Source organism: Lathamus discolor, chromosome 9, assembly GCF_037157495.1.
Source record: "Lathamus discolor isolate bLatDis1 chromosome 9, bLatDis1.hap1, whole genome shotgun sequence".
In the NCBI taxonomy this organism is placed as follows: Eukaryota; Metazoa; Chordata; class Aves; order Psittaciformes; family Psittacidae; genus Lathamus; species Lathamus discolor.
Genome location: NC_088892.1, coordinates 12,951,204 through 12,973,852, shown reverse-complemented (window position 1 = coordinate 12,973,852; position 22,649 = coordinate 12,951,204). Strand labels below are relative to the sequence as shown.

Below are 22,649 nucleotides of genomic sequence, written 5' to 3'. Positions count from 1 at the left end.
AACAACCCCCCTGACGTGCTTCAGGTGGCCAGGAGCTGTAGAAGGAAAAACACAGGCAAAAGCAGGCCAGCAGCCTTCTGTGGGACCATTCACACTCCTTTGATTGCTTTTGGGTTTGAGGTTACATAAAACTTCTCTTCATTTAGTCCAAAGTGAAATTCTTTTCTGTGAAATAGACTTTCCCCAGGCACTGGTGGGAGAGCTCATGGCCCCAAATTAGGTGGAGGTGCTGCTCTGTGGCGCTGTGTTTGTTACTCTGCACAGTAGCGCGTGTCACCCTGGCTTTTACTTCATTTCCATTTGAGCAAGCAAAAAGCACCATCGCATGGGCTCTGAGCAGCTTGCAGATGACTCGACACGACAAAAGCAAAGTGCAGGGTGCCAGCAGTCGGTAGCTCCCACAAACTGGCTGTCACATTGTCCTCTCCTTTGCATCTGAAGCCAACAGAAAAAGTGGGTCAGGCAGTATTCAGGGAGAGAGGCTGGTTGAGACCCCATGAGTCCTGCAGCCCCTTTCTCCTGGGGGCCTTGCTTTAGCAGAGGTTGTGCACAGTGAGGCTGAGGTTTCTTTAACCTCCTAAGGAAAGCTGTATTATCTGGAGTGCCTGCCAAGTGTGGCAGCAGTACAGGTGGCCCAGGGTCCACGGGCTGGGCAGTGCTAGCTGTGAAGACAGGAGGCAGGAGATGGTGGCTGCACCGAGGACCATCCATCATCACCCCATGCTGCTCCAAGCTTTTGGGCAGCTGACCAGGGTGCCAGGCCTGTAGGGCAAGCACACTGCTGCCATTGCATGACTGATCCTGCCAGGCAGCAACATCTGGGCCCAGTTGAGTCTTTCACTGCCCAAAAGGCTCATTCCCTGTCCACTCACGTATCTGTGCCAGACACAAGGAAGACATTTGCCTCTGCTGATGTTTAATTTCTCCTTTCATTGAAATGCCCTTTTACTCCTCTCCTATTTGAAGCCGTTCTTCTGAAGCAGTCAGAAAGGGAGATTGCCCTTTGCCTGCTGTTACATACACTCTGTAACTTGGGAACACAGCACCACATGTACTGCTGTCAGGCAACTTCACAGGGCAGTGGCTGGTGACTCTGGAGTGTGGCAGATTGCTCCTCAGGGCTCTGGAAGGGAGTTAGGCTGTACCTTTGGTGGGAGCAGAGGCTCTCTGAGAAGGTCAGCAGCTCCAACAGAAAAATTTTAGGGGTCAGTAAATCTAAAAAGGCTGAAAAACTACTGCTACAGCAGTCACTGCAGAAGTATTTCCTGACTTCTCTGTCTGTTGGGAAAACGAGAAACATTCAGCAACTCACTAGAAAAGAAAGAAATAAATCCCAACTTGCTAGCCGAAAGAGCCACATTTCTGTGTGGAGCTGACTATTAAGGTGGGTTTCATCAGAGGGCTGAAGGGGGATGGGAGTGTCTGTGTAACTAATTTGTTTGTCATTTGGGAATAACGAGTATTATTTGGTCTGTTTGGCTGATGACTACCTGAGGGATCCTGGTGTTCAGCACACTGGGAGGCACACAACAATTCTGCAGGGGTCTGTGCTTGTTCTCGGAGCTGGGCTGTGAGCTAATCCTTGGTGAGAAATGGCACAGGTGAAGGTAGCACAGAGCATGCACCTGCCCTTGCCTTCCCAAGGGATATTTCAGATGCTGCATCCAGCGCCATCTCCCTTCAGGCAGGCTTTCCATTGGGGATGAGTCCGCTGCAGAGCTAAAGATGTGCATCGTGCCCATAATCTGCACAGTTCAGCAGAGGGAAACGTTGAGAAATACTAGGCTGAAATGCAGTAGCAGCAGTATAGAAGGCAAAATATTAGAGGCCTCCCGTGAAAACCCAGAGTACCCAGGAAAAGGAGCTTTGGATTCTTCACTGAGTCAGCACAGATGTAGTGGTGGAGATTCAGCTTTAGGAAGGCTGACTGGAACTGAGGGTTGAGGGGAGGAGAGTTCATTCCAGCCAATTCCTCGCAAACTGCCCTGAGTTACTGTCTTTTTCTGAGCTCCAGCCCAAGGAAGAATGACTCAGCTAAGGAAATAATTAACTTTTTGACAGAGAAATGAACAAAATTAGTTCAGACACATTGGTTCTCAACAAGGTAGCACAGAAGATAATTATCCAAACAGAGAAAATTTTACCGGGCCTTTTCTGCCTCTCATACTCAGCAGAATCAGTAGCAAAAAAGACGTAGAGAAAAACCTCTCTGATTTTAAAGTGCAACAGCCCCCTCAGGGCACCTGAGAACGCTTCGGAAGTACCACCCAGATCTGGGTGCCCTCTGCCAGTATTCCTCTGGGCATTGGAGTGGGAGATAACAGTGAAACGCTGCCATGTTCACATCACCCTGTGCATGGAGCAGTAGTGGCTTCCCTGAATTTGAAAATCCATTCTGGACTACAGCAGGTTTCTTCTGTTGTATTTGTCTCTGCTTCCTATTGCTACATGAGCTTTCAAGAACATACGCAGCATCCTTTTAAAACTCCTTACAAGAAACAAGAAGGCTTTGAGGGTAGGCATTTGCCACAGCCTGTAACCAGCTGCAGGCACAGCTCCATTTAGTGCTCTGCGAGGTAGCAGATGCACATCTCTAAAGGCCAGTCCTTTGGTCTTGCTCCTACACATCTGTGTGTGATTAAACCATCACAATTCCAGACGATCACAAATTTCCTGGGTCCTTGCTTCATTTTAAATAGTGGCAGGAGCTTTCTCAAGGGAGGGAAGAGCAAGTCTGTAACCTTCTCTGGTTAATTCAGAGGTGAAGGCCACGTAAAGCTTTCTGGCACTAGGAAAAAAAGCTCAAATAAGAATCTTGATACTGACGTAGCCATGGTTTCACATTGGCTCTTGTAGGCAGCTGTTTAATTTCCTTTTCAGCACTAGCTCAGCTGAGGAAAGAGATAAGCAATAAAGAGCAAAGCTTTTCTATCCAGGGGGTTATTTTAAGATCCTGCTCTGAGCTCCTAAGATACTGCCTTATATCCAAACACTACTGTGGGCAAGACACGAGGCAGGGGGTATTCTGAGGCTCCAGGAATGTATGAAATCAAAGTTGCTTTCTCTGGGAGCTGGCTTTGTGTGCCAAGTGCTCTTGTGCGGCTGCTCACAGTGTGCTGAAGTAAAGGGCAGGCTTGAGCTCTTACCTGGGCCAGGCAGTAGCTCACTCATTGTTTGCCTGCTGTGCATAACAGGAGTGACAGCCCTGCCCACATGGTAGACAGAGGGCTCCTGTTTCCTGAATCCTCTTTATTTTTGAATATCAAACTTTCTTTTCAAGATGAACCATGTAGGTTCACACTGAATTCTGAGGAGGTTGCTCTGAATTAACTCATCACATGGCTTTCCCGAGCAGGACGTGTTAACGCTGGGTTCTCTGCAAGGCAATATATCTTCCCTCTTCTCAATATATTTCAGATTCATCGCATTCTGTAAAGTCTTGAGAAGACATGGCATCCCTCTTCCCAAGGGGGGTGTGGTGGTGTGTGTGTGTCTTTATTATTACGGTTTGGGGTTTTTATTCTTTCAAAAAGCTTTCTTATCCTTGCATTTGCTCTGCACAACACAGTGAAGTTTGAGGATCTCAATATGACCTGTTGGTGCCATTGCTTTAGCTTTGGGGAATCCACAGTCAGTGAATGTGGCCACATGGGGAAATCCCCAGGGCAATGGGACTAGCCTTGGGGTGAGTCTGTGCTCCACTCTTTTCCAGTGTGGTCCCACAAGCATGTGAGATGTGGGCTTTGCTGCTGGTGGAAAGCAGGGTAAAGTACCTGGTACCATCCAGAGAGGTCTGTATCTATAGCTTGTTCTGGTGACAGTTGTCCCCTTTCAAACCTGGAACAGGAGCCCACAAAAGCTGGCCCCTGCTCCTCTGATGCTGTGAGGGAAAGGCAGCATTATTCTCCCTTTAAGGGTGCTCTGCTGTGATACGGAGAAGGCCAGGGTTCGTCCTTGCTGAGGCATCTTCCCTTCCTTGTTTACCCAGTGTTTTGCAATCCTTGAATGATTTCCCTGCTAAATCGTGAAATTCCCACTTTCCTGTCAGCATGTGATGTCTCATCACCATGAATTTAAACAGGGTAGCTCCCCTCTGCAGGAGTTTCTGCTTGGGCCAGCAAAGTGTTTTTGATTTTTGTAGTCTTTTGAATCAGCACTGCTCAGCAGTTCTGGGAATAAGGGTGAATCCAGTAGATTTGGGGAAGGTGAAACCATGGGCTATGCCTTCACTGTGTGTAAAGATCCAGGGGAGGGAAGTGATGGGGTAGGCTTTAGGAATTCTGAGTTACAGACTTCATGGTTTGACACTCACATAAGGAAAATTGAGATTATTAGAATCCTGTGCAACTAAAATTCCATTTAATGTGTGGTTAATGTGAGTGCTATGAACTGAATGCAAGGCAAGAGGCTTAGGGTACATCTGAGTCCTCACTGCTGATAGGTTTAGGGCAGTTAGTGTATTGACTTCTGTAAATCACATCTGTCAGAGAAAAAAATCCAAGGTCATTTTCAGTGTGGCACTTACCTGAACTGATAGCTCATGGCTCAAATAACGGAGCACAAGGGGATGCCACTGTATCTCTTTAGGAAGGAATACTTTTAAGCCTGAGAAGTTGTTGTTATAAAATTTCCTATGATCCTTATATCTTTACGTGCTTGCTAAATTCGTGTACCCAAGATACAAGTCCCTGTTTTAAATCTTGTGTCTTGGTTAAAAGATTCTTAAACTAAGGTGGTGTGGGGTTTTTTGGGAGGGGAGAGGACACAACAAGCAAACAAACAGAACTGGTGTAAAACAGTGAGTTTTCTGCAGGATTGTCTTTTTTTAAAATGCTATCCATCCTGTTTGCGTTTTTTATCTTTTTTTATCTTTTTAACACTAAAAGAGGCAAATAAAAAATGTGTCCTTTAGTTTTACAAGTTAGAAGAGGTTAAATTTCCTTGTAAATTCCTAATAGGACAGCTGATCAACAATATTGATCCACTCAATAAGCAAAATGCAGGTTCTGTTTATGAAACTGTGTTTTACTTTCCTACTCTCCCTGAATGTTATCTGTACATTTAAGTAAATAATAAATGTGAATTATTTACTGGAATTAGCATGGAGAAAATGTTGTTCTGTGGTGGTTGTTTTTCTTTTTTAATCTTTTTCATAAATACAGTCTTTATTTATATCTCACTGTTCCCCTTACACAGCATAGCACTTAAAGACATGCTTAAATTCAATCAACAGGGAACCCTCTCCCTATTCAGCAAAAGGTTTGAGCATTTGCTGAGGTTTAAGCACATCAGTCAATTGTAGATCCTCATGTGAGTATAGGCTGATCCCAGTTGGTCCTATTGTGCAGGGGAAGTGAGGAACTTGCGTCATCACAAGTCTTGGCAAGTCCTGTTCCCTGTGAATGAGAGGCCACCTGCGTAACTGAGGCCAAGTGAGGTGACAGTTGTGGTTATGTTCAATATCAGAGGTGATTGATATCTGTCTTTTCATCCCCCTGACCAGGATCCAGCACTGCTTTTGATTTGTTATAGGAAGGTTAGGAAAGCTAGAGAAATAAGAAGGTTGCAGCAGTTACTGCGCTGCAGTCAGGCCTCTTTCCTTAGCCCTGCCATCCCATTCTCCTGCATGGGAACATGACAGCAGTGAGAGGAAAAGACTTAGCTAACATCAGAATATGTGCAGCCAGGTGGTATTCTGGACTTTGTTAATGACACTAATGTTTCTGGCCCTACATACCTGCTGCAGGGCACTATGGAGATATTTGGCAAGCTGTTCAGAGAGAATTAGGTTTTCCTTATATCTTTGTGCAAATCTGATGTAAGCAGGAAGGCCTCAGCAGTCTAGCTGCTGTTGGATCCGCTTCAAAAGCTTGGGTCAACTGATGTTTTATACCATCTAGCTTGGAGGTTTAGTTTTTACCATTTCCGTAAGTTAGTGAATTCTGAGAAAATTGCCAGGCAAAAGTTAATGGCTGCTGGAGACAGCAATTTGCAGTGATAATGGTACATAATGGTCCTTTAGCTCTGTCTGGCCACCTTTCCTGCCAGTGAGGTGCTCATTGACCTAATGACACTGTTGCCAGCATACATCAGGCCTTAGCATGAGCTGGGCTAGCAAAAATCTGAGCAGCAGTTAGATGAACAGTCACAAACTGAGTATGAAAATACCCCAGCTGACCACTTATATTCAAGCATACATTAATTTCAGAAAGTGTCACTTTGTTCATAGGGCAAGACATCCTTTAACATGAATTCTAAGTTCACATTTGCTTTGTCCTTTCTAAGTGAAGAATTATCCATTCTATAGTGCTGGGTTTAAGAAGTTTTATTACTTGCTTAAAAATCAACACAGAAGTTGAAGAGGTTTAGCATAATTTCTTTAGTCTGTTGCAGCCTGCAGCTGGTTTCTTAGCAACCTCTGCCTACAGATGGGAACTCGCTAAGATGTACAACTGGATATCCATTACATGCTCACGTGAGTAGGGTTCAGAATTTGGCCACATTGATGCTAGCAGGTGTTGGTTAGGTTGGTCCCTTCATGCAGTTTTTCACATGGAGCTGTATTACTCTCTAGAAAGAGATGCTGGCTTTCATCCTCTTTCTCCCCTGAGAGAAAAGATCAGTATGTTCGTGCTCAGGAAACTGAAACGCGAGACATGAATGTCCATAGGAAATTTTATGCAGGGCCAAGTTGGAGAGTTGGAAAGTCCTGAAGCTGGCAAGAAGCAGCAATGTATAGGATAGAACCCTGCCTTCCCCTTAAGCCAGCAGATTGCTGGGAGGAGACAGGAGCATCTCTTCCTGGCCCTCTTCTCTGTAGCTCAAACAAATGGTTGGCCGTTCTCCTTCTCACCATGGGACAGTGATTCAAGAAAGCAAGCATCCCTCTGAATAGTTTTTCCTTTCCTGTTCTTGGAGAAACACACCTGTGTGTTGCCACCTATTTTGGCCACACTAAAAGTGGTATTAGAATAAAGAGAAATGATTGCTGTGACACTATGGGGCCATACCCATGCCCTCGCCATAGCGAGGTGGTTTGTTCCATCTCACTCCCTGCTTAGTTCACCTTAGTCTGGATGTCACTGCTTTGTTGCCGTTGGACTGCCCAAGTCCTTGGAACCCTCCCTCCAAGGGGATGTTTTTCAAGTACCTGCAGGGTATTTCTCTTAAATAATATTTCTGTACGTCAGAGTGCACAGAAATGAGATTTTCAGAAGGACCTCAGCATTGAGCACAGCTTAAAGTCAGCACAAGGCATCTGTCAAACTGCTTCTGGAAATCCCACTAAGCATCCGTCTTCATTGTAGGTAGATAACCGAAAAGCTGAAATCCTTAACTTTCAGTTACACCTGAGCTCCCAATGACTAAAACTTCAAATGTTGACCCCAAGGCAGTTCTGAAAAAGAAATAAAGGATTTTAGAGGATTTAGGTGAGGTTTACTTTGACAGGGGCTGGAATGTTTTTCTAGGTGTGTTTTGGAAGAAAGTTGCTCTAGGAGATTTTACCTTTGATTGATTCATTTTTAGAACATCTGATAACTTTTTATCAGCAACATTTCAGCTTTATGTGTATTTTAGTTTTGTTTTTCTCTTTTTTGTGAGAACAGCAGTCAATATCCAAGCCTACAAGCAGCACTTGCAGTAGGTCATGATTGTGTACTTTAAATTTGACATGGTTGAGGCTGCATGGAATGAGAGCAAAGGCATTGACTTGTGCTCTTGGTAACAAATGAGAGGCTTAGTTGCTTTGGAGTTTTCCTGCTTGCTTTTAGTGTTTTGTTTCTCGGGGTTTTTTTTTTTTTTTTGCTACTTCTATATGCCATTTGCTCACTTGAGTGAAACAGAAAAGCACAAATACCTTGTGGCTGTGTGTATTGTGATGTCTCAGGGCATAAGAAATAAGAGCAGAGCAAGAAAGAAAGTTAGAACTAAGATCATAAATGACAGAGGACAAAACAAGACCTAAAAATGTTTTGCATCTTTCTTGTCAAAGTTTTTACTGGGCTGTTTATTGTTGCCAAAGATTTGTCTTAGTTGAAAAGTTCTTGTATGAGCGAAGAGCCAGCTTGATTTTACATAGACATCTATTTTCCCTACATATCAATACAGCTCGCAGAACATGGTGGTAGTGGCTAGCACATGCTCTTTATAGCACAGGGCCTTACTGAAGGGAAGAACACCTCCTTCAGTCTGTTTCTTTGTAGAAACTTGGAAAATAAAACAATCAAGTAATACATGTATGTATGTGTGTGTTTTAAATGCTCTTAAACTGATTTGAAAAGTCTGCAAGCTAGTTAGGCTTGCTTTCAATATTAATTTATCTTATTAAAGCAAAGCAATCATTGTTGCTACCCAAAGCAGGTTTCTTGATTTTCTTTCAAATTCATGAAGTCCTGGCTGATCTTTAGTTGTGCAGACACTTGGAAAGAATCATAGCCAGTCATGAATCTACTGGCTGCTGGAGTAGGGTCTGGAAACATTGTAGGATTTTCTGGGGTGTTTTTGGTTGTTTTTTTTTTTTTTTTTGGGGGGGGGGGGGTGTTGTTTTTTGTTGGTTTTTTGGTTTTTTGTTTAATTTTTTTTCATGGAAAATAATTTGTTTTGAGTATGTTTTATTTTCACTGGATCCAATAGTGCTCAAACCAGTCACTGATCTCCATGAGACTTTCACCTAAATGAGGTAACATACACAGCACACAGCTTAGGTACGTGTTCTGTAGAACAGCCAAGTGAAAGAGGAGGAAAATGAAGCCCGCAGAGTAATTAGCACTGACTTTATAAATCTTGTTGTACTAAACAAAACACAGAACCTTTGTCAAGTACTGCTGGGAAATGGCCAGCGGAAAATACAGGGGGGAAGTGATAATATACCCGAGGCTTTTGTGGCTTTTTGTAGCTTTGTCTAAATTCAGTAGTGGGTAAATCTGTGGAGAGTTTCAGTGCTGCCTTAGCAGATAATAGGACAGATGCTGAAGACCCTGATGCTGTGAAGTGGTATTGAAGTCCCTTGACCTGTGCTGAGAGGGGACTGAGACAGGCGATCAGCTGTGCTGGGCCACATGAGCAAACACTGGGCATGTCCTCGGCCAAATGCCTCCTGGCTCCTTCAGGAGGTCGTGCCATTGCGGGTGAGCTCTAGGCAGAGGTCTGCAGCTCAGCAGCTCAGCCGCGGGCTTTGGCTCTCACATTGCAGCAATGCCCTCAAGTGGGAGCTATTTGCTGCCGTGGCCACGTTCGCAGCCCCAGCCACAGCTCAGCCCGACGTTCTGCTCAGCCCCCTGAGTCATACCCAAGGTTTGGCTTGGGCTGCACCACCTCATTGTGCTTTTGGGTTCTGCCCGTTGTTGCTGAGCACAGGAGAACAGCTAAGGATGTCCTTGCAACGGACTTTGGGAAAATTGACGTTGTCTGCAAACGAGATAGAAGCTACCACACGCAGAGATTGTTTTTCATGAGTCAAGGTCTGTGTTGCCCTGGCATTTGTGTTGTTGATAAATTGCGGGTGTAAGCTCTGTCTCCCATATCTTTTTATCCAGGATGTCCTTCTGAAGGAAAAGGAAACATGTTCTTTACTTCACGGTTGTATACAATCCAGCCTGCCTTGCCAGGAGAATTTCAATCACTCTGTTGCTCTTTGGCCAGTTTCTAGCACTCGTAAAGCACATTAGAACAATAATGTTCTTGTCAGTGACATGGTGATTTGCCTTGCAAACCTCATAGCCTGGAAAGTCAGATTCAATTCTGCAGACAGCCTGTGGAATACACTTACTGAGATGTGATAAGTAACCTGCCTTTCTTGTCCTCTGCCTCAGCAAACTGAAGGAAGAAAGCCCATGAAGTGCCTGCACAACATCTGCATGTGTCAAGAGTGGGAGTCTGTTCCTTTACAAACACTTCTCTCTGTCAGTCTGATAGGGAAAGAGACACAAGCACCATTATCGGAGAGGAGCTACATGATGCATATGCATCAATAAGAGAGAATTGGAGTGATGGAATGATATTTTGATGGCAGCAGTGCACTTGTCTTCCCTTCTATGTGTATATAGTACCCAGCCCTGGCATAGGTAAAAGTAATGATATTACAGTCAATGGTATTAACACCCACGTGGAGATGAAGTCGTAAATCCAACTAGCAACATGTGCAGGATTGACTTGCTGTTGCTGGATGCGAAAGGAGGTCTTCCTTTGGCACTGTCAGTTCTGCCAGTAGCTTGGCAAGATCATCTACTTCAGTTCAGGCTTGTTCAGAGTGGTGTTGTATCTGGCACAAAAATGTGAAAGAATTGGAAAACCCACTGATGTCTCAAGCCAGAGGGAAAAAGCACCCAAGGATTCATAGATTACTTCAGCTGTTTGATGGTTTTGCTCTGGGATTATTTGCTCCATAAAGTGAAAGCCTGGAAGAACAGAGCACCAGAATGCGGACTCCAGAGAATCTGAATTCTGTGTTGCACCCTTGAGTGGATGCTCACAGATAAGCAAAAAAAAATGCAGCTACTTGTGCAAAGTGAGTGAAAACAAACAAATAATCAAACTGTATTAAAAAAAAATGCCTGAAAACATGCCTTGGCGTTAGCCAGATCTTAGGATGGGTGAGCAGCTTTTGTCTTCCGTGCTGATCAGTCACCTAGCCTTGGCATCTAAGTTTTTAAAAGATGGAACAACTTTTAGGTATTTTAAGCTTCATTTAGTCAGTGCTTGGAGCTTGCCTCATTCAAGAGACACTGTGCCGCAGGATTTGTCATTCTCTTTCAAAACATGTCAGACCTGCAGTAAGCACATTCAGAATCGTGCCTGACAACGTTCTTTTACAGACCCTTTTTCCACCCTTCGCCAGTGCTCCTACTGCCACCAGGAAGCTATTTTGCTTGAATAATTGGATTTCTGTGTAGTTCTCATTTTCAGGAAAAAAGAATTATTGAAATGTATGGTAGAGTTCACACAGATATAGTGTGGAAATGGTCAGGTGAAAAAGGTACAGTATGATTTAGCAATAAAAGTCATCCCTATTGCCAGTGGTTGTGTCTTATCAGCTGGGAGTTGGCAAAAAGCCTGTGTGATTGACAGGGTAGGGAAAAAAGCTAAAGCAGAGATTCTGCTGGAACCTGAGGCTTTCCTGTGACAAGGTGACCCCAGCAAAGCAGTAGTCTCCGTGATGTCTACAAGCAGGCTTTTCTACTTTCTTCTCTTGTTTCTTAAAACATTCTCCTCACTGTTGCTTCATTAGAAATCTCACTAATCATTTTCCCTGTTTCTCAGCAAATTAGTTTATTAATTAAAATTGCAACTGAAATGTCTATCTGATTTAAAGAGAAAGCATTTATAAATGGAAAACTTTCAGGATGCCATTCATTCTAGGAACTTTGATGATGTTAATTAAATGATGCAAGGGGAATATTTCTTAATAAGAACAGTTAGTAGTGGAACTTAAATGTCATGCAGAATAGCAGTAATGATATGCAAAAGTTTGGCCTTACAGAAGATTAGTTGCTGGAGTTACTAATTGCCTGTTAGTTCCTTCTCCCTGGAACTGTGACTCAGTGTGATACCATATGGCTCAAAGCCAGCCCCAAAATCAGGACCTGCAAAGGACACTTTCCATGTTCAGTGGCTGTTTCTCCCCATATTCAAGAGTACATTTAGGAATCAGAGAATTCAGCTGCAGTTTTGGGATCTCGGTACTTGGGGGGAAATGCAGTGAGACATGTCATGTTCTCTTCTAGGTAGAAATTGGTTGGAGTTCCCTGGAAACCAGTAGTCACAGTCTGCAGCTGTGAAAAGCTGTGTCTTGACATGGCACGAGAGGGGGAGCCTCCCTTACATTCCTTATGGAGGCTTATTTGAGGAGGTAAAGTGTTTCTGCAAGGAAGAGCCTGTTACCTTTTCTGCCTTTGTCCTGCTTCCAGAGTCACAGATGAATGATGAGTTATAAACCAGAAGCTGCTTCAGAGAGCTACAGAAGACCATGAAGTCCTTACCAGCATGTGTGAGAGTTTGGGTTTGAATAGGACCTTGAAGTGTCATCAAGCCCCAAGCTCTTTCCACCCCAGAACAGATCAGCTCAGATCTGTGCATCGTCTCAGATGTGCATCATTCTGCTACTGAGATAAAAGATAGTTGTTCCATGTGAAACAGCTGCTTATTCCTCCCTCTGATCAGTGATGGGTTTGCAGATAAGCTGAACTGTGGGTTTTTCAAGTGTGGCCAGTCCCAGATTTTGAGCTGACAATGCTAATTCAGTCTGTTTTTTCCACCAGGTTTCCCTTGGTGGCAAAGATGGGAAATGGATTTGCCCAGGCATGTTCACAGCATGCAAACTGTCACAGAAAAGGCTACTGATGCCTTATATTGGGTTTGTTTATTACAGAAGCTGTGTACCAACAGCTGGGTTTTTTTTTAGGTTTTCCTGTTTGTATAGAAAACTTATTTCTTCAGATCAGACGTATTACCTCAGGATATTTACTCTGCATGTATAGAAATCTTACACTCACCTTGGAATATTTTCATTTCTTCAGGGTTTGTTTTTTAAGTAAAAACTGCTGGTTTGAGGAAGAGCACACCCTGTAATATATTTTGCCTGTAGCACTTAGTGCCCAGCATGGTATGAAGAGAAAAAGGCATATACTGTCAGTGCTGATAGGCCACATCTAGCTCTTCCTTTTTTCACGTTGCTACACTTGTCTTTTTGCATTAAAATCTAACAAAGGCTGAGCAGCCACATGCTAGGGATCACCAAGTGGTATTTAAGCAGATGTGTATCATGACTCTGAGGCAAGTAGCACAAAAGACCTCACATTACACCAGCATTCAGCACTTTAAAAGAACATGAGATGGACACAGCCCGAGGCTCCAATTTTCCCTTCCCACCATGGAGGGCACCCAGCACCTCGCAGGGCTGGGTGAGTGGGTTAGGAGAAGAAGGAAACAGGCTTCTCCTATATCATCTTGTAGTGGAACTAAATATCTGCCTAGAAGTGTTTCTGACTCTTCATCAGTTAGTGAAGTTTGGAACTTCCTTATGATGGTGGTCAGTGTTGTGGGATGTACAGATAACTGTGAATATCCCCCCTTCTTATATTTGGGATGTCTGAGCTGGTTGTGTATAATCTGTCAGCATCAGCATGTGTTTGGTGGCCAGCTGTGGAACCAGAGTTCGTAGTGAATGTGGAGATAATGAAAGAGTCTGTAAAACATTTTCAGGATAAACATTTTCCATTTTTGTCTTCTGCTATTTAAGAAACAGACTGAAGTGCAGTCTTTAAACCTTTTCTTGCTGTATCCTAGTGTTTCAAAAGGACTTGTAATTTTGGATCTTGACTTGGAAACAATTTAAAGGCGTCTGATTTTCAGTGGCTGGGAGTGCTGCACTTCCTGTCTAATCAGACTCTTTTGACATGTCTTAAATTGGGCACTGAAATAATGGATAGACGAGTGCAATTAGTTGACTTAGGACAGCTCTGTGGGGGCTTAGGCAAAGATACTTTAACACACAGCTCAGATATGCTCCAAGTGTGCCCACAGCGAGTTATCACTGCTGAGCAGACAAGAGGTAGCTGATTAGGGCACAGTAAGACAATCAGGCGAAACTGTTAGCCCATGCTCAACCAAGTGAGGTGCTCCAAATGACTAACCCTTTTTGAAGAGTATAGGCCTGTTCTATTTCAGCGTCAAAAGAGTCTCCTGCTGACACTGAGAATGGCTGGCATAATAAAACATCTCTTCCAAATACAGTAAAATGCATTAGGATGACTTTTCATGCTTGATCCAAGTGCTGGAAGATTCAGCAGGAGTCTCCAGTGACACTAACTGAGGTCTGTCCTCCCGTTTTAGTTGCTGACTCTACAGCTGCTTTGTAACCTGGACCACCTATGCTATAAAGAATAGACAGAGAGAAGTGGGTGCAGCAGCTGTATTTGCATACTAAGGGAATGGGCATGGTTCTTCTAAATTTCCTGGCTTCTTTGAGGGGTTTTTGTTCTTTTATGTTTTGTCTTCTGCAGGCAGACAACCATCTGTCCTGGCATTGTAAGCACAGTCCTGAACTAGCTAGTACATCTAAAGCTGTAGCCAAACAAAAATCCATCTAAATGCTGAATTCTTGGAAAGAAAAGAAATCTGATTAGTCTCCAAGTTTAATTTTCTTTCTTTTGGGAAGTATTCTTGCAGAGCTGAAAGGAAGAGTTCTGTACTCTATTGCCTGAACTCTATTGTTCTCTGCTCTATTGCATTGAAGTTTGGTCCTTTGCCAAAACCTATTGACAGGAGCATGAGTGTTGTTGGTGCTCACTGGCATCATATGTTACTTGGGGATCTTTAAAAGCCCTCTGAACAGCTTACCAAGACTTCATTAGCATTTGATTTCTATCTAAACAAGGAAGAAATTATTACTGTGTCTTTCCTGTGGGTGGATGGGCAACCATAAGCCAGTTTAGTGATTTACCTGCCGCTTAGGGCGCATTCCCCAGTCTTGGCAGAGATCCCACGAGTCTGACAAAGAGGTCATCTCTTTCTTTTTAACAATCAACCTGACATCACCTTATGTTGTCACCATTTCCATACTTTTTCATTGTTCATGTAGTATCTTTCTGGGAAAAAAATGGAATTACAGATAACTTCAGTTTTATTTCACAGCTATTTCCTGTAGATGCAAATCAACATCAACCTATTTCCTATTGTTATTTTTTGGTTTTTTTTTTTCCTCCAATTTTAACTGGGGAGGTTTATCTGAGGTGCTGAGATTTCTCGTAATTGTTTTCTCATTAGTAGCTGTGACAAAGTGTCTGACCCTCTCTTTTCTTCTTGTCCTCAGGAAACCCACTGACTGTGGCCTGCAAAGCTTTCTTTGGATTCAGTGGAGAATCAGGCCCCATGATTTACTGGATGAAAGGGGAAAAATTCATAGAAGAATTAGAAGGTCACATTAGAGAAGGCGAAGTCAGGTACTTTTTGGAATATTTACTGCTAAAAACATGGTGTGTGCCCAAAGCCTCCTGGGTGTTTTTTAAACAGGTTTTTAATTGAAAGTGGAAATAGTTTTCTGTCTAAAGAGTGATGAATAACCTGGGGCCAGGGCAGTGTGAGTTGCTTGCTCTCCTTTCTAGTGAATAAACTCTAAAGACATAGAAGCTATCTGTGTGCCTGAAAATCTGTTATCAAATTGCCCTGATGGTAGCTGAGGCTTCCCTTGAGTGTTCTGGGGTTTGATTTAGCCCTGTATGGAAACTATGCTGTCTGCTAGAGCTGCCCCTTGTGGCAGTCTTTGGCAAGATAACATTCATTTTAGCATCCGTGTTAATCTTAAAGATGAATGGCCTCCTGTCAAAGTCACCACACTTTTTCTCTTCTACTGAATGTGTTGTCTGCCTGTGATACAGCTCTCAGTATGCCTTAACCAGGGCTTTCAAAAAGCAGCATTTGTTCCTCCATGGTTATCACTTAAAGGAGAGAAGGAAGTGGCTGTGTGAGGATGTCCAGTACCCAAGTTGTGCTTGGCTTCTTCCAGATGCTGATTACCATTTGCTGTACCAGTTGTAAAGAAAACATACACTTGTATCTGTGAACTTTCATGGAATTTGCACCTAACGGCATCTTCTTGTCTTCCTTGTTTAATAATTACCCGTTAGTCTTGGAGCAAAGACTAACCTATGGTTATACCGTGGACAAGGCATTCCCAGCTCCTATAGACTCAATATAAATTACAAAGAAAGCCAAGGTCTTTGCACTTTCCATTGCACTTTTTTTTTGGTCTCATTTCTGAGTTGTTTGTTTCTTGTAAAAGTGATTTCGGAGAGCAGGCAGATTCTTTTGCTTTATGACTTGATCAATAATTTGAAGTTCAGCCATTTAGCCACTAGTTATTAAGATGCACTGAAATAACCGACCTAACATTGCACCTCAATTGCATACAGATAAAATTGATCATATATTGCCAGGATGGCTTTAAGTGTACAATCCTCTTTGGGGCTTCTGACCACAAAATACAATTACTGGAAACTTCTGCCATTGCAAGTCATCCACATTTAACGACATTGTGTCCTCTTTGGTGTGTCTATATCAACAGTGATCTTGGTAATGTTCTTCCTCTACATCGGAAGGACAATTTGAGGTTTGTATTTAAAGAGCTTGCCAGCTTTAGCAGAGTTCGAAACTTTAACTTTGTGTGCATTTGTTAGTGAAATTGAGTTTGAAAAGGCTGTATTTGTCCTTCATTATGCCATCTTATTTCACATTCATGTATCATTTTGCGACACCTTTTTCTCACTCTTAAAATACTTTGACTCAGCTTACAGACACGTTGCAGTTCAGTGAATCTTCTCTTCGACAAAGTTACTTACCATGTACTTAATCTCTGCACCACAGCCAGCATTAGAACAGAGCATTTACCAAAATCTACTGTATCATTACCAGCAGTGCCACGGTCCATCCCCCCTCTTTTTTTTTTTTTTCTTTTTTTTTTTCATTTAGAAGTAGCTATGGCAACTGCAGTAGTAACTTTCTGCAGATTTTTTGTTCATAGTAACAGCTTTTGCTCATGTGGGCCATTACAGGTTTGCTCCTTCAGGGAAAATAAGCAGCCCTAACTGTTCTGCCAGAGCCCTGAGCCAGCACAAGTCTTTCACCCAGTCCTATTTATTGATGGATTTCTAAACATGACATGTATGTTTCAAAGCTGATGAAACAAGGTGAACTTGATGGTTAGATGCTTTACCCATCAGTTTGCTTCTGTGGGGAAACCAGCATGTTTCTGTTAATGTTGAGAAACTCCAAGTAATTGGGAATAGTTACACCCAGACCAAGATACTCCATGGGTTGTTCCTTTGGCAGATATCTAACATTTTAACTCTGCTTTCCCTGTCTTAAATTAGTACACAGATTTAGTAGTACTCTGAATTTTTGGTGCTGTCCTTACCCTGGACTGTACCCATCCATTATGTCACTGGATTTGCTGTATATGATGAGAGTGCAGGTTTGCAGATCAATGCAGTTTGGGAGTACAAAACATCCATCCCTAGTTTGCATCCTCTAGCATGCATAGTTGGCAGTCAGTTAGTGTGCTATTATGAAAGCACTGAAATAAGGATGCACATGACTTGAGCATTTCTGTTAAACCCATGGAACTGATTTTTTGGTAAGCATTCACCATGAGTAATAAATGTATAGCTCTGAGCTCCTTGTTATTTATTAGACCTTGTTACAGAGCCTCATAATAAAAAATAACTTAGCAGCACTGCAGGACTCAGAGGCGATACTCCCCCCCCCACCTGCCTCTTTGCCTTCCCTAGAATTAAAATCTCCAACTGTTAGACATGAACAGGGGGAAGAGGAGAAAGAGACCTTGCCAACCAGGTGGGGTTTTCACAGCAGTAATAAAAATGTCATCTAAATCAAACCAGCACTATTAAAGAAGGAATCAGAGTCTTTAAGCCTGTCTGCAGAGTTGTCAGTTGAACCTAATTATCAAAGGAGCCCACAGCAGATTCCAACACACTCTCTGCTGTGGTAAAGAAGTATTTTCAGGCATAAGTCTTACTTTCCCAGACATCTGTGAGTTGCTTCTTTTTCTTCTTCAGGCGCCACTGCAGAACAGTTTGCAGGTGTCTCATAATGTTCAGCTTGTAGAGTATGTTTGTCCTTGTTTTTCTCTTCTCCATTTTTAAAGTGGAAATAATCTAATTTGTTCTAGAGGCATGGAAAGAAGTGAATGGAGACATTTTGAACTCCAGCCTTATTTTTTCCTGCTGGTTAATTTATCACCCACAGAAGTCAACTGATGGTTCCAAAATGCTCAGAGAAGATGAGGATGATGTATTCTGTTAGGAGTGGATGCTGAGGGAGGCAGGCAGAATTACCATCACTGCCTAGCTAATGTGCTGGCTTCATGGAAATGAAGGCCCTCTCCTGAAAAGCTTCTGCTACTCAAGTAAACAGTTTCTGGACAGAGAATGAGAAACATAATGCAGTAAAGTGAGAGGGAGTGGTGTTGTGCCATGTTGTTAGTTGAATTACTCTTTTTTGGAGAGGCACTTATGTACACACAGATCTGTCCTTTCATCTACAGTCTATTCTGAGGACTAGCAAGAAGGGACTAGAGTTCTTCTAGTCCAGATCTTTAACTATGTAAAGAATAAAAGTTTTCTTTTTGGGAAGTCCCAACTCACAGGCAGGTTAGTAAAGGGTTGGAATTCATGCCTTGGTCTTGTAGAGACTCAGGGAAAGCTTTCCTATGGCCTTTACATTTGTGATCACACAAGACCTGAAAATTTTAGGAAAATGTGGTTTCAAAGGAAAAATATTGGAGCTTCAGATTCAACCTAATGCATAAATTGTTTGGAAAAATATGACAAAAGATTTGAAAAGTCTGAAACGTTGGATATTTTTCAAAGAAAACATTTGTATTCTGAAATGACATTTTCTTTAAATTTGTATTTTCTTAACTGAAAAATAAGCAGTAGGCAAAATGCTTTGTTTCAGATCAAACAAAATGCTTCAGCTTGATCAAAAGGCATTTTTTGTATTTCACCCACCTCTTCTCTCTCTCCCTGCATCCTGTTTGCTGTGAGTTGTCAAGTGCCATTGATTTACCTGTGTATTAAATGATGTAATTGCTCTTACAGTTTGTTCATCAAACCAGAAAAAAGAGCTATTATTTTCTCAACTTGTGGGAGCTGGCAACTATTGGCAGTGTTGCTGGCAAAGTTCCCCCAACTCAGAAAGGGACAGAGCTTCATCTTGTGCGTGTGCAACAAATGCTGCTGCAGCTTTAAGGTCTTACTTGTTGATACTCTATTTCTTTTCTAACCCAAAAATGTTGTTCTCAGTGTTCTCTGAACCAGCTATGAAATGCATTCAGTTAAAGTCTGCACACATTAAAAACAGTAGGTGACCAACTGCGTATTTCTGTGGCAATAATGAATCATTAGCTGCAGAGAACTGGCTAAAAGAAAAAAAGAAGAACAGAAAAGAGCAGGAATGAAAGGTTTGACAACCTTAAGAGCTTTCTACACTTTACTACCACCATAATGCTGAAGTGTCTGTCAGCATTTTCATGATAGATCCCATTTTGAAGAGTTCTCTTCCTGAAGATTACAATTAGCATGAAAATAACTGGGAAATATTCTCAGTCCAAATGCATATTCTTTTTTATGAAAGCTCCTTTTTAGCTGATCCTGTATTATTTAAATTTAGGTTAAGGGTCGATTATTTTATTTTAAACAGATTCAGAATAATAGTTTATCTTAATTGTAATCTCTCTTCATTTTGTTCTATGTAAAGTATGCTGATTATAGTAAATACAAAACAATCATTCACAGAGTGTTCCAGCTTAGTGTCCCAGATGTCTTCTCTGTTAATGATTTTATTTGTTTCTTGCAGCATGATTTGTAAGCTGAAATTTGTGGAGCATATTGTTTACCAACAGAGAAGACTTTCCTGAGTTTAAAATATTTTACTGTATATAGATAGAGACTATTAATAGGTAAATGAGAATTGATTTATCTGACCACCAGTGATTTAGACTTGACTTGAGCCTGCAAACAGATCAGGCTCTCTTGGGAGGTTTCTGTCCAGAAATGATGCAAATTCAACCTTCCTTGCTTTATTTTCAGCACTTGGGCTTAGGGCCAGAATAAAAAAAAAAATGCAAAAATGCACAATAAATGACACTGAATTTGAAAAAAAAAAAAAAAATGCAGTTCAAGTTTCCAAATGCAGCACGTATACCTGTTCTTAAACTAATGCTTTTCCACTTGCTTTTTTGCAAGTTACACATTCATAACAAAAGAGGCTGAATTGTGGATGCTCTAGTACATCTTTGGAGTTTTGTGAGATCACCCAAGCCTATAAAGGGGATGTGCTGTATGAAATTTTACTGTAAATATATAGTTAACAGCAGTCAGTCTTGCATTTTTGATAATCTGGTGCAATGCCCTCATACTTCACTTGTGATTTGTTTTCAGATTGGAGTTCCATGTTTGTTATATGAAATTATGTACATAAGAAAATGTGTGTATGCATTGGAAACCCCAAACCAACTTTGGTTTATAATAGAGAAGTTTGGCATTTGTGATTGAAATATTTTAAACTCTCCAGGAGCAGTTTCCATCCAGTGCAAACAACACTCTGGTTTATCACTGTGTGGCTAATTGCCTCCCTTCAGTCTCCAGAGAAAATATTGCTGAACCCATATCCTACTGCTTTCTTAGTGCTGTACACTTATCTTTTCAGAGAAAAGACTCACTGAAGTACAACGTGCAATGGTGAGTTCACAGGCGACTGCAACGGCATCACACGTTTTACGTCTACGCCCTTGCACATTATGCAGCAGTACACTAACAGGATCAAATGAACCTGGTAGATTTTACTTGATGTAACGTTTCCTTGTTCAAAGGACCAGAAACTTTTCTTGAGCAACTGATAAGTCTTTTGAGAGAATAGGCCATTGTATTTTTAGACTTTATGTCAGCATTGGAAAACACTTGCATTTACTTTGCATTCTTTTTGATGTGTGCATTAGAACAATGACATAAAAAGACTGTACCTCCGGCCTGAAAGCCTGCTAGAACTTTCTATTCTCTGTGTGGGGATTTTTTCTATCTTCCTTGTCCTCTCAAAGGAGCAGACAACTCTTGTTCTTGACACTGATCCCTTTTAAAGTCATGATCTAGCACCCCAAAATAGAGGAAAATTGCACAGTGCCTTTTATTGGTTTTCCAGACTGCATTAAAATGCATCACAGTACCCAGCCATTAAAATATTGCCTTATAATTTGCTCAGCAGTGGCTTAGTAGTGCATATCTGCTTCTCTGGAAAGTGAATATTTATTGCTTCTTTTAAAAGAAAAATTGTTTTTAGCATTGAATTCTGGTGGAGCTGAGGTAAACAGGCCACATGCAACCATTGCACTCATAGCCACTCTTCCTGCACTTGATTCAGCTCCTTGCTACAGACATGGCAGGAGAAAAAGGCTTTTGGTTGTCATAAAAGGTGCCTCTGTGAAGTCTCTGTCAGCCAACTTGAGCCTTCTTTTAAGTCCATCTCCAGAGTGAAGGAGGCCAGGAACTCTGTGCATCTTGTGCAGAGAAATCATGATTCTTTGGGGAAACTTCTACACATATTAATTCAGTTAAGCGAAGACTGTATCCTTCCTTTCAGACTCCTCAGAGAACATCTTGGAGAAAAAGAAGTTGAATTGACATTGATCTTTGATGCTGTAGAGGAGGCAGACCTGGCTAACTATACATGTCATGTGGAAAACAGAAACGGACGGAAACATGCCAGTGTTCTTCTGCGCAAGAAAGGTAATTCTCTTTATTTCATTATCTGTACCCTCATCTGCCTCAGCAGCAACCGCTCAGCCAGTAGCAAACATCCTGCTGACCTTTCTGAGCCAGGCTGGGCTCCTGTGGTCCGACTTGTAGCTGAAATATCTTTTTGTTATAGCTTCAGTTTGCCACTTGTGAAAAAAAAAATGTGATTTGTTCTTTAGTTTCTGGTGAAGCAGTCTTGCAGGTAATGCACTTGCCTGGAATACAGACACCTGTAAAACACCAATATAATCAGCAGAAGTATTTTCATCTAAGCAACCTATAAATTGGACCTAGATTTGACTGGCTAGACCAGAGGTGATTGTGTGATGGAGTTAAAATACGCATTTCTTAGAATAGGTGCCTTAACAATGAGGTCAGATGTTATTATGCTTCTCCACTTCCTGGCTTTGCTGTTTAAATTTAAAGCTTTAAACACTTAGAACGCTTTTTGATTTCTAACTGCATTGGGAATGAAAACATTGCAGTGGGAACTACAAATCAGCGGAGAATTACCCCATTATGGTTGCTTTGCTTAGTATGGTACCTGGAATTGGGAATACCACTACTGACAAGTTATCCATAGCAGAAAAGAAACCATTTGAATTTTAAAGTTCCAAGTTAAAAGGTACCACTATGCCTTGGTGGTTGTAGAAGTCATTATTATAAGGAGTGTAACAGTATCTCATTACAGTTTTTATATTGTCTGTTCGGTCATCTCTCCTGTTCATAAGTAGGGTGACATTTAAATTTGATAGTGATCTCTCTAAGATACAGTGTATTAGGTAGTACAAAAGCAGTAAGACATTAACTGTTGGGAAAGCAAAGGAACGTAACCACTTGGCATAAATATGTAATGTGAAACCACAGAGCCATCAGCACAGGAGATGGACTAAAGAATACATTGTCCAGATCTCTGTCATTATTCTTAGCTCTAAATTCACTTCCCAGAAGAGAAGAAGAAATATTTTCATGAGGCATACCTTGTGCTCTTCCAGTTCTTTGTATGCTTCCAGACCGCTAAGGCAAAGGATGTGTTTCGCAGCAGGTTGTGGATTGCAGTGTTAACATCAGTTAAAAAAGCCAGTGCTCCCCATCATCACAGTGCAGCAAAATCCCACAAAAGCGTTGCCATTTAGAAAAGATTTAAATATACTATTAGTTCTTGAGCGTGCTGCAGATTGACCTCATCACCATGGGACAGATGAATTAGGACGCAGGTGGAAGATCCGGAAGACCAGCCAAGGCCTGTCTAGATAGGGCACTGCAGTTCTGGAAAATTTCCGTAGTCATTTGTTCACCTACAGCCAGGCTGGATTCTAAGTGCTGTGTTTCACGGCTAGAATC

General features: G+C 42.0%; 1 protein-coding gene across 9 annotated transcripts in view; it reads left to right on the top strand.

The window, feature by feature from the left end:
• The window catches only part of IL1RAPL2 (interleukin 1 receptor accessory protein like 2), a 368,238-nt gene that overhangs the window by 325,671 nt on the left and 19,918 nt on the right, over nt 1-22,649 (top strand). For all 9 annotated transcript variants that reach the window (XM_065689759.1, XM_065689764.1, XM_065689758.1 and 6 more), the window contains 2 exons: nt 14,810-14,939; nt 21,151-21,296. In XM_065689759.1, the coding sequence (XP_065545831.1) occupies nt 14,810-14,939; nt 21,151-21,296 (276 nt within the window). The remainder of the gene's footprint in view (nt 1-14,809; nt 14,940-21,150; nt 21,297-22,649) is intronic.